The 17,485-nt window shown below is 38.2% G+C and overlaps 1 protein-coding gene and 1 pseudogene across 3 annotated transcripts; one reads left to right on the plus strand and one right to left on the minus strand.

Annotated features, from left to right (window-relative positions):
- Positions 1-101: 101 nt before the first annotated feature.
- On the plus strand, positions 102-9,559 carry LOC127443862 (BRCA1-associated ATM activator 1-like; annotated as a pseudogene).
- Positions 9,560-9,847: 288 nt separating this feature from the next.
- LOC127443861 (guanine nucleotide-binding protein subunit alpha-12-like) lies at positions 9,848-15,624 on the minus strand. Of its 3 annotated transcripts, XM_051702850.1 has the most exons (6): positions 14,720-15,619; positions 13,870-14,082; positions 13,604-13,654; positions 11,999-13,406; positions 11,533-11,623; positions 9,866-11,327 (listed from the first exon to the last, which is right to left on the minus strand). In XM_051702850.1, the coding sequence occupies exons 1-4, from the start codon at positions 14,984-14,986 to the stop codon at positions 12,849-12,851; spliced, it is 1,089 nt and encodes a 362-aa protein (XP_051558810.1). In that variant the 5' UTR covers positions 14,987-15,619; the 3' UTR covers positions 9,866-11,327; positions 11,533-11,623; positions 11,999-12,848. The 3 variants fall into 3 exon arrangements, with proteins under 3 accessions (XP_051558811.1, XP_051558810.1, XP_051558809.1); XM_051702851.1 differs by having other exon boundaries at positions 9,848-11,327; positions 11,533-13,286; positions 14,720-15,624; XM_051702849.1 differs by having other exon boundaries at positions 11,533-13,406.
- Between the last annotated feature and the right edge of the window lie 1,861 nt (positions 15,625-17,485).

The raw sequence follows: 17,485 nt of genomic DNA on the forward strand, positions 1-17,485 counted from the left end.
ATGTGAACGTCACATGCGGCTCTCGCGAGACTTTAGGTAACCGTGAAGTTACCTTCTAGACACGACCCGGTTATGCATTTGGAGAACATTAAAGTGCGCAGCATTTGCGCATACATAGCTAGAAACGTCAACGCTCAGCTTTCAGGCACAAATGTCCTTTCCAGCACGCCGGCCGTACACAATGCAGACAACATGTGCTATGAAGCTACTGTAAATGTAAACATTTTATAGTAAAATTAGGAGTATTAATTGTAGATGTTTTCTTAAGTTACTTTTGAGTCTCCTGTTGCACAGTACAGCTGTGTTGCTGCTTACTAAGACAGACATAGAAACGTTTAAATTATTTCTGGTACTTTTACCCTATTGTTATGGTCTCATCATAGTTTTATGATGTAAATACTTTTGCCACTTTCAGTTAGATTTCATAAAGCGGTACATTAAGGAACTTTATGTTTTGTTTTTTTTTTTCGCAGAGTGTTCATCTCTCTTTTTTATTTATTTATTTATTTTTTTAATTTTATATAAACCTCAAAAACATGCCTGCACCATAATATATTTTCTTAGAATATCCTGTGGAAGTACACTAAATACTTACACCTAGTGTCTCTTTGTTCTGTGTGTACTTCTACTAGTGTACTAGACTCAAAAACATTTGTCGTGTTTATGTATTGATGTTCCTATGTTGCTATGTTTTTTTGAGCACACTGAAACTAAACATCTTGTTTTTAAGGCAGCAAATTATTTAATCTTGATTCTTGCATGTTGTAGGCACTTCTCAGGAAATCCTATGTAGATATAATCCTGGGATGTTGGTACCATGGACAGTGACTGCTTATCCTGGCTGCCAGCAGTCTGTGTGGCCCTGGCCAACCCAAAGCAGTCTCCACCTGATGATACCTCTTTAGAGAAGCTACTGGATTGGTTCAAAGAGCTGCCCAGCCAAAGTGAGTCACATTAACTCGAATTTATACAAATGATGAATTTTTGATCCAAGAATAGTATTTTGTGAAATAAAAACCTACTGTAGTTGAGGGATATTTTGGTGGCATGCCCTTAATGTTTGCCAAGCAATTAATGTGTTGTCCAGCTGTTTTCCAACTTTAGTGGCTTTATTGCACATATAATGGTGTTCAAACATGTAATCTGTATGATGCGTGTTTCCTTAGGTAATGGAGAGTGTCTTGTTCAGCAACAGCCATACCTCTTGAAGTTCATATCCTGTGTATTTAAATGTAAAACTACAGATACCACTATCCTTTCTTTCACCCTCAAACTCACTGGACTTTTGGCTGCCACCAAAAAAAAGACTTCCACTTGCTTGAAGTGAGACTCAATATAGCCTTCAATTTTGACTCCAATGCAGGGACAGATTATGACTTGCAAAGGCCCCTGGGCCAGTTATCTCCAAGAGCCCCCCTCCCCTTCCATAATTTTTTCCTGTTCTTTCCCTTAGCTGCACATTCACAGTAATAGAAAGTGGAAGTTATGATGATCATGAATATTCAAACCGTTCTCACTCCGCGTCAAATGCCTGCGCTACCCCTGCGCTAAAAAAAGCATTTGTATACATTGTACAGGGTTTACGGAATCAAGGTATTTTTCTCTCTACAAATCTAATATTAGCTACACAACGAATAATCAACAATGAGGCAAATTAAGGCGTATGAAACACACGTCTTTAATGAATTAACTGTCAAATATACATGTATTTAATGCATCACATGAATAAAAAAATTATTTGTCACCATAAAACCACCCTGTTTGCCCCATGCCTGGCCTTAAAATACTGCTCTTATGTGAACCCATCCTTAAAAAACAAACTAAATTATTAAATCTATAAAGCCACATTTGGCACACAACGATATGAGGGTAAATTAACAATATTTAGAGGTTAGTTTTTGTGTTTTTTTTTTTTTTTTGGGGGGGGATGAACTAATGAATACGTTTTCAGCTGTAAACATATTTAAAACATCTTCATTAACAAATTAAAATAACTAAGCAAGAAAACACTGAAAAAGAAAGGATAAACTGAAACCGAAATTAAAATGGAAAAAAACTCAAATGGAGTTAAATCAAACATTGAACATTGACAAACAAAAATCACAACTATATTAACCTTGGTCTGAAGCGCCCATTTTATGTTGTTGCTGTGGGTGGTCTGTGCCTGCCGGGTTGCGGGAGATTTGAGGTACCTGCTCTGAGACTGGTAGTGATGGGAGTTGGATCTTCGTGGAAATTATCATCACATTCACAAAAAGTGGTGATATCCTCCTTTTTTTCTTCCTCAGAATGGGAAACGGTAGCAGCCCCTTCCCTTCTAGTGCAAGGCTCTGTGCTAATGTTAGTGATTTCCTCTTTGTTGTTGAAATCCAGTGGTTTTGCAAAGAAATTAGAAATTGAAGGAAACCTCTTAAAAAAAAATAGCTTCCTTCGCTTCTCTGATCTTTTTGGATTTTCTTTTAAAAGCACCACTTGTTTTCCTTAGATACATTGTTATGCATTAATTAGCAAACAAAAATTAAGTGAACGTTTCGACATCACTAGTCTAGCGGTAATAGGTATTACAATCTGATTGGACCAGTCATTTCAAGCGCCTTAGCCACTAAAATATGACTGGACCAGTAAAAAAAAGAAAATCTGTAATTTCAAATATACACCCTACTTAATTGGCTGTACTTCTATATTTGAAGGAGGGTCTTTTATAGTCATTCAACCAACTGTATTAAAGTGTGTAAGTTTTGACAGTTAACATTTTAAATCTTAACCATGCTAAAACAGACTCAATTGCTCTCTCTATGCCCATTTGTTTTTTTTTTTTCATTTAGAATAACAGTTTAGGCAAAATAAAAATAAAAGTGATGTTCGGATGGTGGGCACAGCGTCTCCATCTGTCTTTTCCTTCTTTCTTTCTTTCTTTATACACTTATAATAATAATTGTATGTACAGGTGTGCTAATTTGAAACAGGATGGGACAATGGTTCTATAAGAGGTTTGGAGGCCTTCATATTCACAGGGCCCAATAGTAACAGGAGTGCCAGCCAGGGAGCCCTCATAGACCAAGAGCGTTGTTTAAGAGGCCTTGTATAGGCTATAGGACCCATATATTCAAGCATAAATAAACATTTGGTTTCATTGTTGATGGGTTTTCTGTACCAAACTGGATCACGCTACCTTAAAGCCCAGGGCCCCCCCAGGCTCCTGGTAGTCAAGGGCCCCTGGGCACTGGCCCCATTGGCCCGGTCAGTAATCCATCCCTGCTCCTATGAGCCATGATAACAGATAGAGATTAAACAGAAATGTCTTTTTTGTCCTTTTACCATTGTTTCCTGTTAAAAAGGGATTGCATTTATGGCATGAACCCCAGGTACAGTGCGGGATTCATAATTCTTGTTTTTCTGTGTTCTCTGTTTTGGGGTTGATCAGGAGGCAGATCTGTTGGTGTGTGTGACATTTGGGGAGATGCCTCTGTGCACAGTGGCTGGCTACAGGGACTGTTGAATATGCTAAAACACCAGCAAGCCCTAGACTTCGTCTGTCAAAAAGGTTTCACACAAACACATACACGGTTTAATATTAACATTCTTAAATCGAATAAATAAGAGTTATGGTCCAGTAACTTGTTAAAGGAATTACAACATTAAATATACTGTACAATGTAAGGATGATGTTTTGGTCATCAGTGATTGTATTTTTACTTTTATCTGGTGTGAGTTAAAGAGATACAAAAAGATGGAAAAAATCAGTGACTTTTACCTCATTGAAAAATGTACCATCAAATGTTTAGCAAGGAATCAAAGTTTTTTTTTTTTTTTTTACATTGAGCACATTGAGCCAAATTGAAAATATGATGAACAACATCACAGTGTCTTGATGTTTTGTTAGAGGAATATGCAGAGGAAACAGTTAAATAATTAATTTGTCATCAGAAATTTTTTTTAAATGAGAATAAAAATAGACAGTTTCATGAGCATAAATAAATATTTATATTAATTCATCAGCCATTGACAAGTGACACAAAAATGTTGCACCCTGCAACTCGCTGTCCATTTCATTTGTGTGAATGTTCATCACATACACATAAATGCACACAATAGCAGTAGATACTTTAAATTAATTTAATCTTGTAATGTATATTTTATACTTCAGTTTAAAGCCTGATAGCTTAGCTCTTTCAGTTTTAAACAATTAGGGGAATTCAGCCTTCAGTTTTATCATATGCATTTTTATCCACAGTACTCATCAAAGTGATTCTCCATCTGCAGAACGACAGGAGCCTGTTTGTCTCCTCTTTGGTCAATCAGGTTTTAGTGCATATCCTAAACCTCTTCACATCCTCAGAGATGACCATCAGCAGTGATGCTGTAGGGCCAAGTGATCCTCCCATGAGGTCTGGTTGGGTCTCGGTCACCTCTGAGATTATGGGTGCCAATGTTGAGCTCAGAGGAACATGCAGGGTTTACGGCTGCTCTCATTGGTTCTATCTCAGTGTGAATAACCTATGAGAAGCATGCCATGGAAAGATGTGTTAGGACCTCTGGAGATCTTGATCAACAGGGGATCTGAATTATTGACACTGCCTCTTATGACTGTCCTCCAAGCTGCTGTAAGGTGAGTTAAAAAGGACACAGTATGATTTACAAAGTTTAGCATAGGGCTTTCAATAGATTACACAATAATGAATTGAGATTGTGATATGATTTCACAAAAATGAATTGCCTCTTAATATATGCTTTTTTCTATTGATGTGGCAGAAGTCCCTTTGTGATCTTTTCAGTAGTAATGTTAATACCAACGATGGTGTGTTTCAATTATAGGTGATATTTCATACTAGTTGCAAACCAGTATATCAGTCATTCTAATTCATTGCGTGACATATTTCGGTCAGGCCGATTATTTGGCAAATCTGATATTTCTTACTAATTATAGACCGATATATTGGTCAGGCCGATTAATCAACAGATTTTATATTTCATACTAGTTATAGACTGATATATCGGTCAGGCCGATTAATCTGCAGATATGATATGTCATAATATTTATAGACAGATATATGGGTCAGGTCAATTAATGGGCAGATATGATATTTCATACTAGATAAAGACCGATATATTGCCCAGGCCGATTAATCGGTTGATATGACATTTCATGCTAGTTATAGATTGATGTATTGGTCAGGCCAAATAATCGGCAGAAATGATATTTCATACTAGTTATAGACTGATATATCGGTCAGGCCAATTAATCGGCAGATATGACATTTTGTACTAGTTGTAGGCCGATATATGGGTCGAGCCAATCAATCAACAGATATGATATTTCATACTAGTTATAGACTGATATATCAGTCAGGCCGATTAATCAACAGATATGATATTTCAAGCTAGTTGTAGATTGATATATGGGTCAGGTCAATTAATCGGCAGATACTGTATGATACTTCATACTAGTTATAGACCGATATATTGACCAGGCCAATTAATTGGTTTATATGATATTTCAGACTATTTATAGACTGATATATCGGTCAGGCCGATTAATCAGCAGATATGATATTTCAAACAAGTTGTAGACTGATATATGGGTCAGGTCAATTAATCGGCAGATACTGTATGATACTTCATACTAGTTATAGACCAATATATTGGCCAGGCCAATTAATTGGTTTATATTATATTTCAGACTATTTATAGACTGATATATCGGTCAGGCCGAATAATCGGCAGATATGATATTTCATACAAGTTATAGACTGATATATCGGTCAGGCCGATTAATCAGCAGATATGATATTTCCTACTAGTTGTAGACCGATATATGGGTCGGGCCAATTAATCAACAAATATGATATTTCATACTAGTTATAGACTGATATATCGGTCAGGCAGATTAATCAGCAGATATTATATTTCATATTAGCTGTAGACCAATATATTATCCAGGCCGATTAATCAGCAGATATGATATTTCATACAAGTTATAGACCAATATATGGGTCAGACCAATTAATCGGCAGATTTGTTATTTCATATTATAGACTGACATATTTCCCAGGCCAATTAATCAGCAGATATGATATTTCCCACTAGTTATTGACCGAATTCATATTACAAAAGCAAATCCTAACTGTAGTTAAAATAAGATAATGCACTTAGGAAATGTTATTCTGTAATAGCTTTTGTCCTAAATGAGATCCTATCTGAAATTGCCATGGTTACTAAATAGATAAGATAAGATTCTAAAGTTAGGATCTTTCTGTAATGCGCCCCCTGGTGAATATATAGGCTATAAAAAGCTTAATTTGTTAAATACTTGCATATGGAGCAGTCTTTTTTTTTTTATTATTTAAAATGCAGTGTATATAAGGCTTGTTTATAGTTAAAAATCTTAATTTTTCTGGTCATTATTGGAATTTTTGTTGTACAATAAAATGCTTTTGGGATTTTATTCATTTTGGACTTTTGTAGTCTCAGTGTTTGTGTCTGTCATAGTAATGAAAGACTAAGAAATCTTTGATCATTCTATACAGTGCATCCGGAAAGTATTCACAGCGCTTCACTTTTTCCACATTTTGTTGTCATGTGCCTTTTACTGAGGAGTGGCTTCCGTCTGGCCACTCTACCATACAGGCCTGATTGGTGGAGTGCTGCAGAGATGGTTGTTCTTCTGGAAGGTTTTCCTCTCTCCACAGAGAAACGCTAGAGCTCTGTCAGAGTGACCATCGGGTTCTTGGTCACCTCCCTGACTAAGGCCCTTCTCCCCCAATCGCTCAGTTTGGCCGGACGGCCAGCTGTAGGAAGAGTCCTGGTGGTACGAAACTTCTTCCATTTACGGATGATGGGGGCTACTGTGCTCATTGGGACCTTCAGTGCTGCAGAAATTTTTCTGTACCCTTCCCCAGATCTGTGCCTCGATACAATCCTGTCTCGGCGGTCTACAGACAATTCCTTGGACTTCATGGCTTGGTTTGTGCTCTGACATGCACTGTTAACTGTGGGACTTTATATAGACAGGTGTGTGCCTTTCCAAATCATGTCCAATCAACTGAATTTACCACAGGTGGACTCCAATCAAGTTGTAGAAACATCTCAAGGATGATCAGTGGAAACAGGATGCACCTGAGCTCAATTTTGAGTGTCATGGCTGTGAATACTTATGTACATGTGTTTTTTTCGTTTTTTATTTTTAATAAATTTGCAAAGATCTCAAACAAACTTCTTTCACATTGTCATAATGGGGTATTGTTTGTAGAATTTTGAGGAAAATAATGAATTTAATCCATTTTGGAATAAGGCTGTAACATAACAAAATGTGGAAAAAGTGAAGCACTGTGAATACTTTCCGGATGCACTTGTAAATCAATTAAAAAAAACTGTTGGCCTAAAACTATACCATCTAAGTTATAGGTATCAGCAAAATCCCCTTTTGGTCAACCTCTACTAGTTAAAGACCTATATATTGCCCAGGGCGATTAATTGGTCCATATGATATTTCATACTAGTTATAGACTGATATATTGGTCAGGCCATTTAATACACAGATATGATATTTCATACTAGTTATATACCGATATATGTGTCAGGCCAATTAATTGGCAGATATTATATTTCATACTAATTATAGAACGTTATATTGCTCAGGCTGATTAATCGGCAGATATGATATTTCATACTAGTTATAAACAGATATATGTGTCAGACCAATGAATTGGCAGATATTATATTTCATACTAAGTATAGACCGTTATATTACTCAGGCCGATTAATCTTTCGATATGATATTTCTCACTAGTTATAGACTGATATATCGGTCAGGCCCATTAATTGGCAGATATGATATTTTATACTAGTAATGACTGATATATACCGATTAATCAGTCGATATGATATTTCATACTAGTTATAGACTGATATATCGATCAGACCGATTAATCAACAGATATTATATTTCATACTAGATATAGACTGATATATCGTCTGATATTTGCCCATTTTGAGATTATTTTAATTGGGTGATAACTGAAAACAGTGCTTGATTGGCCAATTAACAGGAGTGTATTCTTAGCGATCCTTTGGTAACCAATGCATTGTGATTTTAACACTTATTGCAAATTGATTTGTCTATCACAGAAAGCCTCTGCTCAGCCAATCAGAGTGTAAAGTGGAAGTGCTATTGGAAAGGATATTGGGTACTGGAAAGGAATGTTTCCAGTATGCTGCATTAATCATAAAGATGGAGAACTGGTAACTACAATAGACATATTTTCACACTTACATAGAGCAAAAAATTTGAACTAGTAACATTGTATTGTTCACATCATTTTTTAATCTCTTTATTTCTCTTTCTCTCTCCTTTATCCCTTAGTCCAGAAGCTTTAAAGAGGAAGGCCATCAATATCATCTCACATCCCCTGCCATGTTTGTCAACACAACCTCAAGGTGCTGGTGTCACACATTAACAGAACTGTTTTATTTGAAACCATACTGTTGCACTTAAAAAGTCTTCATATCTCCAGCAGCAAAGGAACTGAATTTAGTCAGGAGCAGCTGTCCCAAAAGGCCTAATGTATTTACCTGCTCATTCAGAGTTTAACAGCCATAGAAGAGCTGGCACACACTGTAAGTAGATCTCTGCTTCAGTCTGCTGTAACTCCACTAAATACGCTCTCATAGAGTTTGATCTTACAGATTGAATTCCTCAAGGTCATAAATATTATTGATGTAAATTGCCTCCTGAAATAAGTTCAGAAGTTGCTTTTCCTTGTCTCCTTCCATCAGCCTTCCAAGCATTTCTTTTAAAAATGTTTTAAAACTTTGTATGCAAATTTAGGGTCTAAATGTGCTTGTAAGTCATTTTTAAGATTGTCTTCTCTTTATCCTTTGTAAGAAATACATCTTTTAAAGAATTTCCATTCGATCAGTCACCTCCTCTGTGATGTTACTTCTGAGGATTTGCTGTGGACATTGCCCCTCCTCTTCGCTGCATATTAATGCTTTCACTCACATGATTGGCTGCTTCGAGGTTCAGAGGTGTGGTCTGGATACATTAGGTGCCCTCAGCGTATATGAAGGTGAGGAGTTTGTTAACGTCTTATAAAGCTTTTTTAATATGATAACTAATTCAACCAAAGGTAGTTACGTACATGCTGTTGCATACATACGTCATCATTTTAGCTTTATCCAGGGCAATCTAATATCAGTGATCCTGGTAGCGACTTGTATTGAATGACTCTGATGTTTGAATAATGTTTCTATGCATAGGTATTTGCTTTTCTCTTTGAGTATATTATATATATTAATTGCTTTAGAGCTTTGCTGTTAAAGCTCTTCTGCTGTTAAAACCCCTTATTTACGGTGATTTCTGTGATTCCAAAGACTTGAAGAAGGCATTCTTAGCCACTGTTAGGTGGATTGGTGGGTGTTCATCTTTCCCTGATCTGCTGCAGTTTATTAGTCATGGTGAGGACTGTTTCTACATTATAAAATAACTCTTCGAGATTTCCGCCATTTAGGGGACTATTGAAATTATCTCTATACAACAGTATAGTTAGTCGCCTTGGTTCTGGAAGTATTTTTCCCATTCACTTTTTCCAAAGGGACTTAATAAAATCCTTCATATAAGAGTTCTAAGCTATGAACCAAATCAACCAGTGCCAAGGTGAAATTACAACATAAACTTTGTATTGAAGCAAAAGGTATTTGAAAATTGGACCAAAAGACAAGTCTGAATCCCGTGAGTCATTGTGAATGACATAATCAAAATAAAAATGATGGAAAAATATAAAAAAAAAATTATTTAAAGTGAATTAAAACAATATATTTTAATTTAATTGCAAAATATTCAAATATATAAGTAGTTTGAGTGTAAGATGATCGACTCGATTGCATTATTAGCCATGTTTCTATCCAAGTTGCAAATTAAATTTATGTGAAAAACCATAATGTTGCAAAAACAATGTGTGAATAAAGCCACATTTCCATCCCATGTGTTCAAAAGAAGAAAATGGTCATTTCCGGAGAAATTGCAGCCACTGTGACTCTTTTATTAATAAAATACTTGCAGTTTAGAGCACGCAGAAAAAAAAACTCTAAAATAACTTGTCTCATGTCTGGGAATGACAGCACATCACACATTTTAATTTTGTATTAGACTTATCTGCTCAGCAAGCCTTATTTCAGGATGACCAGAGCAACATTTAAGATGCGATGACTGGTCCGCTGGTTAGTCCAGTTATGAATGAGTTATTCAGTGCATCTTGTATTCCTAATAAATAAGTTTATTCTGTAAATATGTTTCCATCATAGTTTATGCACATTTGCTCTTATCAAATAAAAATGTATCCACCTCAAGCGAGCGTATATGTTTTTTATGTGCATTTTGGAGATTTTATTCGCATCTTGGTGTTTCCATCCAGCAGTTTTTATACAATATCCCAAAATGTGCATAAAAATACTTGGATGGAAAACACAGTTATTCACAGTATGTCATGGGAGTGGGCTGCAGGGCTCAAATGGCATGCTGTGTTTGCTGCGGTTCTCTAATTGGTGGATCATTTCCCTTCAAGTTCATGGGTAGTGTAGTTCTTCACCAGAAATTCCACTATTAAACAAGACTTTAATGTAATAACTTGGACTAATGGCTTCAACAGAAGTTTATTAAAAGGGTCATGAAGTGCTTTTTTTTAAATAATTGTATTATCTTCCCTGAGGACCAATGATAATGTTATAAAAGTTTTTTGCACCAAAACGGTCACAATTTAGTCATATATGATAATTTTCCACCCTGTTTTTGGCCGTCTGTCTGAAACGCTTGGTTTTGGCCTAAGCGGGTCCTTAAAACTTCAACGTAAACGGCCACTGTTATGATTGGCTAACATAAAAAGCCCCTCAAATTCAGCAAACTCAATCAGAAGAGAATGAACCTCGACATTATAAAACAAAATTGCAAGGGGGGCCTGGGTAGCTCAGCAAGTAAAGACGCTGACTACCACCCCTGGAGTCGCAAGTTCAAATCCAGGGCATGCTGAGTGACTCCAGCCAGGTCTCCTAAGCAATCAAATTGGCCCAGTTGCTAGGAAGGGTAGAGTCACATGGGGTAACCTCCTCGTGGTCCCTATAATGTGGTTCTCACTCTTGGTGGGGCACGTGGTGAGTTGTGCATGGATGCTGTGGAAAATAGCGTGGGCCTCCATATGCGCTATGTCTCCATGGTAACGCGCTCAACAAGCCATGTGACAAGATGCGCGGATTGACGGTCTCAGACATGGAGGCAACTGAGATTCGTCCTCTGCCAACCGGATTGAGCTGAGTCACTACACCACCACGAGGACCTAGAGCGCATTGGGAATCGGGCATTTCAAATTGGGGAGAAAAATAAATAAAATAAAACAAAATTGCAGGGTTTACACATAACACACATCCAACACATTGCATCTGAATATATTAAACTGTTCATCTCAAGCACAACTGTTAACACAGGGCACTATCAAACAGTCATGACATTTGAAATATTTATGAATGAAACAGTTTACTTACATTTTTGAAGTGTTTTTAACTGCCCCATTATTCAATAACAGTTCCTTTGCAAAGCTTGAATCGTATTTTGTCTGTTCACAAGCAATCGACACTGACATGAGCCGAAAAAAAAAAAAGCACATACAGTTGAAGTCAGAAGTTAACATTCACTTACAGTAGGTTGAAGTCCTTAAAACTCATTTTTTTAACCTCTCCACAGATTTAATATTAGCAAACTATAGTTTTGGCAAGTCGTTTAGGACATCTACTTTGTGCATGACACAAAAACATTTTCAGACAGACTGTTTCATGTTTAGTTGACTATATCACAATCCCAGTGAGTCAGAAGTTTACATACACTAAGTTAAGTGTGCCTTTAAGCAGCTTGGAAAATTACAGAAAATTATGTCAAGCCTTTAGACAATTAGCTTCTGATTGGAGGTGTACTGAATTGGAGGTGTACCTGTGGATGTATTTTAAGGCCTACCTTCAAACTCTTTGTGCCTCTTTGCTTGACATCATGGAAAAATTTAAAGAAATCAGCCAAGACCTCAGAAAAAAAATAATAATTGTGAACCTCCACAAGTCTGGTTCATCCTTGGGAACAATTTCCAAATGCATGAAGTTACCACGTTCCATCTGTACAAACAATAGTATGCAAGTATAAACACCATGGGACCACGCAGCCATCATACTGCTCAGGAAGGAGACACATTCTGTCTATTAGAGATGAATGTAGTTTGGTGCGAAAAGTGCAAATCAATCTCAGAACAACAGCAAAGGATCTTGTGAAGATGCTGGAGGAAACAGGTAGACAAGTATCTATATGCACAGTAAAACGAGTCCTATATCAACATAACCTGAAAGGCTGCTTAGCAAGGAAGAAGCCAATGCTCCAAAACAACCATTAAAAAAAGCCTATTTGACAAATGTTTTAATTGAAAGTCTGTGCAATGCTATTCATAACCATTCTCGCTATAATGCCAGGTTACTGAAATGTTTTCTTTTGGTTGGCTGTGTCACATTTGACCGTATGTCATGAAACCACTTAGTGTTTGTACAAATAATTAAATCTCAACAATCTTTCAAGACCATCCTCTGAGAAGACAGTGGGATTGGTGCTTGCTCGTTTTTGTTTTATGTACAGGCAGCAAGAATCAGATTTTTGATGTATTCGACTCAAATCTGCAATAGTGCGAACAAAGCCATAGTAGAACCGAGAGAGATTCTTTAAACACAGGGTGCAGGATTACTGTGGTGGAGGGATCTTCTCTATAAGTCTTTTAAAGCCGACAACAGCTCCACCTGTGCTTAACTGCTGGCTTTGCATATGCTTCTCACTGGAGCATGAAGTCTTTGAGACTTCTCTGTAGTAACATGTCTTTAACAGTGTGGAACACAAGTCGAATGTTCTCCGTGTCCACAGCCGTAATGAAATGATGGAAAACCGGCTGTCTGTTGTTCCCTCTCTTCCGGTCAAAGCTTTGGACCAGGAATGCCTGCACATCCTCCAACTTGTGGGGATCACCTTGAAACTCAGGAAAGTTCTTCCGAATATCCACAGTCTGTATTTTCTCCACCAGCAGGTCCATTTGGTTGAGGAAGAGGATGATGGGGGTGTTGAGGATGAGCCTGTTGTTGACAACGACCTCAAACACATTTAAGGATTCTACCAGGCGGTTCTCCTCAAACCAGAGTTGGTCGTATTCACTGGAGGTAGCCATGAAAATGATGGAGGTGATCCCATCAGGCGAACCGGTCCATCTCCACAAAAACTGCAAGAAAGACATATTTGTGATCATGAAGGGGATTTCACGAAACACAAAATATGTCTCTGCTATGGCTTTATTGGATTTGTGAGCATAAAGAATGTCCTGATTGCTTGGCAAGTAGTTCTGCAATCATGGAGAGAGTTCTTGTTATTCAGTGGAAAAGAGGAATGACTTCCTCCCATATGCATCATGTGATTTTTGAATGGTCAAGTGCAATATCAAGTACATTGATAAATGATCCATTATTTTAGCTGAATAAGTACTAGCATTTAAATTCACTGCTGCACGTGTAAAAAATGGTGATTTACTCAAATACTCACCAGATTGCCAATGTGATGAATGTTGTCAAAGAAATATTTCACTGTTTCACACTGCAAAAAAGAAAAAAAGATGTCATGGTTTGTGCCATGCACCCCCACAGACACTCATTGCAACAGTGTCATTCTACTTGCACACTCAGAAAACAAATGACTTAATAGTTTAAAAAATTGACTCCATACTAAATGTAGGCATATGCATAAATACTTTCAATGTCTTATGGACTGAGAATTTTACATCAGACAAAAAAACATAACCTAATGCTTACCAAATGAAATCCATTTCTCCTCCTATACGTTTCTTGAATTCCAGAATCCTTCCAGAGAGAGTCAACAGCATTAATGTAGACTTGAAATGTACATGGCTCAAAATTCATTGTCCAGACTTCAACAGACATCACCAACTTCTTATGCATCTCATTGGCTGAGTTTTGCCAAGGAATACCTAACCTATTTCTTTCTACAACCAACACTTGCATTCCCTATACATGAAGAAAAAGAGAGAAAATTGTTGGAAATTAAGGTGTTTAGTTTAGTTATCAAAATGTATACTTTTAAAAAGTACTGTGGCAGTATCATGGTACAGTTTGTGTCAGATAGTAATACCATAATACTGAGTGATTACATATATGTGTGGTGATTAGGGTAATCTGGCAAAGACAGTATTGTGATATGCCTAAATTCTTGTATTAACATTACCATATTGTAGTAGCTTGTCTGTCACACGATTAGAACATGCTGAATTTATTTGTTGGGTAACCACAGGCTGACAGGAAGAAGACCCATGCTAACCAGTGCCCACTCTTCGAGGAAGGATTTCCAATAGATGGCTGTGGGGATTTACTCCCCTTCAGACACAAGACCATCAGGTACATAGTATGTGTCAAGAAGCAATAGTAGTAGTAGCCTACTATGGTGCTTGTTTTATGCTAATGTGCTTTAAAAAATAAAAAAAAAGTCACTGGCAGAGAGCGTTTCTGATTGGCTTAAAAAGTACTGTGATTCTCAGGACACCTTCAATTATATTTGTCAGGCAATAGGAAGATTTTATGCCTGGTATTTCAAAAATCACTTACATCACCGTTAATGTTTTATATTATATCTTCGTTGTTAACCCACCTTTATGATGTTTTTGTAAATTGCCTCTCTGAATATAAGCCGCTCTTTGTGGTTGAACTCTTCTCCGTTAATAATGCGCATTTGTTTGAGGAAAGTGGACTTGCCGCTCTCGCGGGTGCCAGACAGTACGATTATCCCCGGCAGAGGTTTGCTTTTCTTCTCACGCTTCAGCATTGCATCGATCTCGCGGCTCCTCCGACGTGCATCGCGCTCCCGGTGTAAATTCGGTAGAAAACATAGGGTCAGATTGCTCATTACTCCCGACATGTTTCGGCAAACGCAAATCCAGTTTAAAAATGATGGATTTCCTTCTTAAAGAATGGGCTAAACGCACAAAAAAGTTTCTTAAAAGGCTTTGAAAGCACGACCACGTAATGTTATTCCTTCCCTGATGGTAATCAACCAGTAACCACACAGGAAACAAAAAGTGGAGTTAGCTATCCTTCCAGACTGTACGTGGTTTAAGAAATCAAAATACGTCAGACTTAAACATCAAGATGTTAAATTACATTTACAAAAAATAATTTGTAAAAGTGAGTATCAAACGGGAAAACTCACTTCTACAGGAAGTAACTTAAGTGGGTCAGATCAACACTTTAATGGCAGGAGGGAGGGAGTGTTTTTATAAGGGACAGTGTGTTCGATTCCTCCTTAAGCCAGCAGTTTTCAGCTTGAGTTCCGCACCATTTTATACTTCTCTTAATAACTTACTGGCAACTGACTATCAACTGTCAGCTGAATGTCAACACAACACTTCATATTTATTTCCGCTGATTACATGTATACAGTCTTCTTATTTTGTGTATATTGTATATTATTATTATTTTGTTGTTGTTGTTGTATACAGTCGTCTTATTTTGTGTATACTGCATATTATATATTATTAGGTGTATATTGTGTTGTGTAACAGATGTGTAAACTGTGTTATGTGTAAATCAGATTTTTATTGTAACTGTCATAATGCTATGTTGCTTGGAACTGCACCCAAGACTTTCACCACTGTTGCACTTGTGTATATGGTTGAGTGACAATAAAGGGATTTTATTTAATTTGATTGGGTGCTAAAAATGATTGTACATGGATATTCGATCCAATTTGCACGCAGACCACCTCGCTTCTACAACGTTTTCTCCTCGACGGTTCCAGCATGGGACGTGCCTGTATTATGTGCAGAAATTCACAATCACAATTCACAATTGCAGCAGAGGTTGTTCTGAGCTGCCATGGCCGCAAAGGGTTTTATAGCTGCTACCCTTTCTTTCTGAAGAAAGACGGCGGGCTTCGGCCGAACCTAGATCTGAGATGCTTGAATCGCACATTGGCAAAACACCCATTCAAGATGTTAACTCAGAAACAGATCTTATTGCACATCCACCCACGGGACTGGTTTGCATCAATAGATCTAAAGGACATGTACTTTCATATCCGAATTGTACTGCGCCACACGCTGTTCTTTTCTTTTTCTTTTTTTTTCCTATTTGGAATGCCCAATTCCCAATGTACTCTAGGTCCTCGTGGTGGCATAGTGACTCGCCTCAATCTGGGTGGCAGAGGACAAATCTCAGTTGGCTTGTTGAGCGCATTACCGCGGAGACATAGCGCGTGTGGAGGCTTCACGCTATTCTCTGCAGCATACACGCACAACTCACAACGTGTCCCACTGAGAGTGAGAACCACATTATCGTGACCACGAGGAGGTAACCCCATGTGACTCTACCATCCCTAGCAACCGGGCCAATTTGGTTGCTTAGGAGACCTGGCTGGAGTCACTCAGCATGCCCTGGATTCGAACTCACGACTCCAGGGGTGGTAGTCAATGTCTTTACTCACTGAGCTACCCAGGCCCCACAGGCTGTTCTTGAGATTTGTGTTTGAAGGGATGACATATCAATTCAAAGTCCTTCCCTTCGGATTGTCGCTGGCACTGTGTACATTCACGAAATGTGTCGATGCGGCGGTCGGCACTTTGAAGATGAATGGCATGCGCATTATAAATTATCTCAATGATTGGCTATTACTGGCCCAATCAGAGGCTCTGCTATGTGAGCACTGGGTCATTATACATCACCATTTGAACAGCCTGGGTATCAATGTCAACTGGGCAAAAAGCACACTTTCCCCCTGCCAACAAATCTCCTTTTTGGGGGTTCAACTCGACTCCATGAGCATGTGTGCGCACCTCAAGAGCAAACGCGTCCAGACCATTCACCAGTGTCTGATTCAGTTCAAACTGAGAAAAACATTTCCACTAAAGTCTTTTCAGAAAATGCTGAGTTTTATGGTGGCCGTCATACTGTTAGGTCTTTTACACATGAGACCTCTCCAGTGCTGGCTCAAACACCATGTACCGAGTCACGCCTGGCGTCAGGGGCGCATGCGCATCATCGTGACTCGCCGCTGCCTGGCTGCTCTAGCACCATGGACTGCTCCAAACCTTTATCAGCAGTGTGTAATGCTGGGTCAGGTTTTCAGATGAAAAGTGGTGACCACGGATGCGTCTAGCATGGGTTGGGGTACACTGTGCGATGGACGCCTGGTTTTTGGCACTTGGACAGGTGCGAAACGAGCGTGACACATTGCTTGGAAATGATAGCCGTTTTCTTTACGGTGAAAGCTTTCCATTCCGACATAGTGAATCATCACGTTCTGATTCGTTAAGACAATAAGTCAGTGGTAGCGTACATAAAAAGCCAGGGTGGCACATGATCACTACCAATGTTGAGCCTGGCGCAACGCCTCCTAGCGTGGAGTATGTGCCATCTCCTC

Source organism: Myxocyprinus asiaticus, chromosome 7, assembly GCF_019703515.2.
Source record: "Myxocyprinus asiaticus isolate MX2 ecotype Aquarium Trade chromosome 7, UBuf_Myxa_2, whole genome shotgun sequence".
Lineage (NCBI taxonomy): Eukaryota > Metazoa > Chordata > Actinopteri > Cypriniformes > Catostomidae > Myxocyprinus > Myxocyprinus asiaticus.

What these genes read in the sequence shown, in the direction of transcription:
- LOC127443861 (XM_051702850.1), bottom strand. Translation starts at nt 14,986, where the DNA reads ATGTCGGGAGTAATGAGCAATCTGACCCTATGTTTTCTACCGAATTTA. An exon ending in GGAGAAATGGATTTCATTTG is followed by an intron (nt 13,655 to 13,869) that starts GTAAGCATTAGG and finishes TCTTTTTTGCAG; the next exon opens with TGTGAAACAGTGAAATATTT. An exon ending in TTCATCACATTGGCAATCTG is followed by an intron (nt 13,407 to 13,603) that starts GTGAGTATTTGA and finishes CCATGATTGCAG; the next exon opens with AACTACTTGCCAAGCAATCA.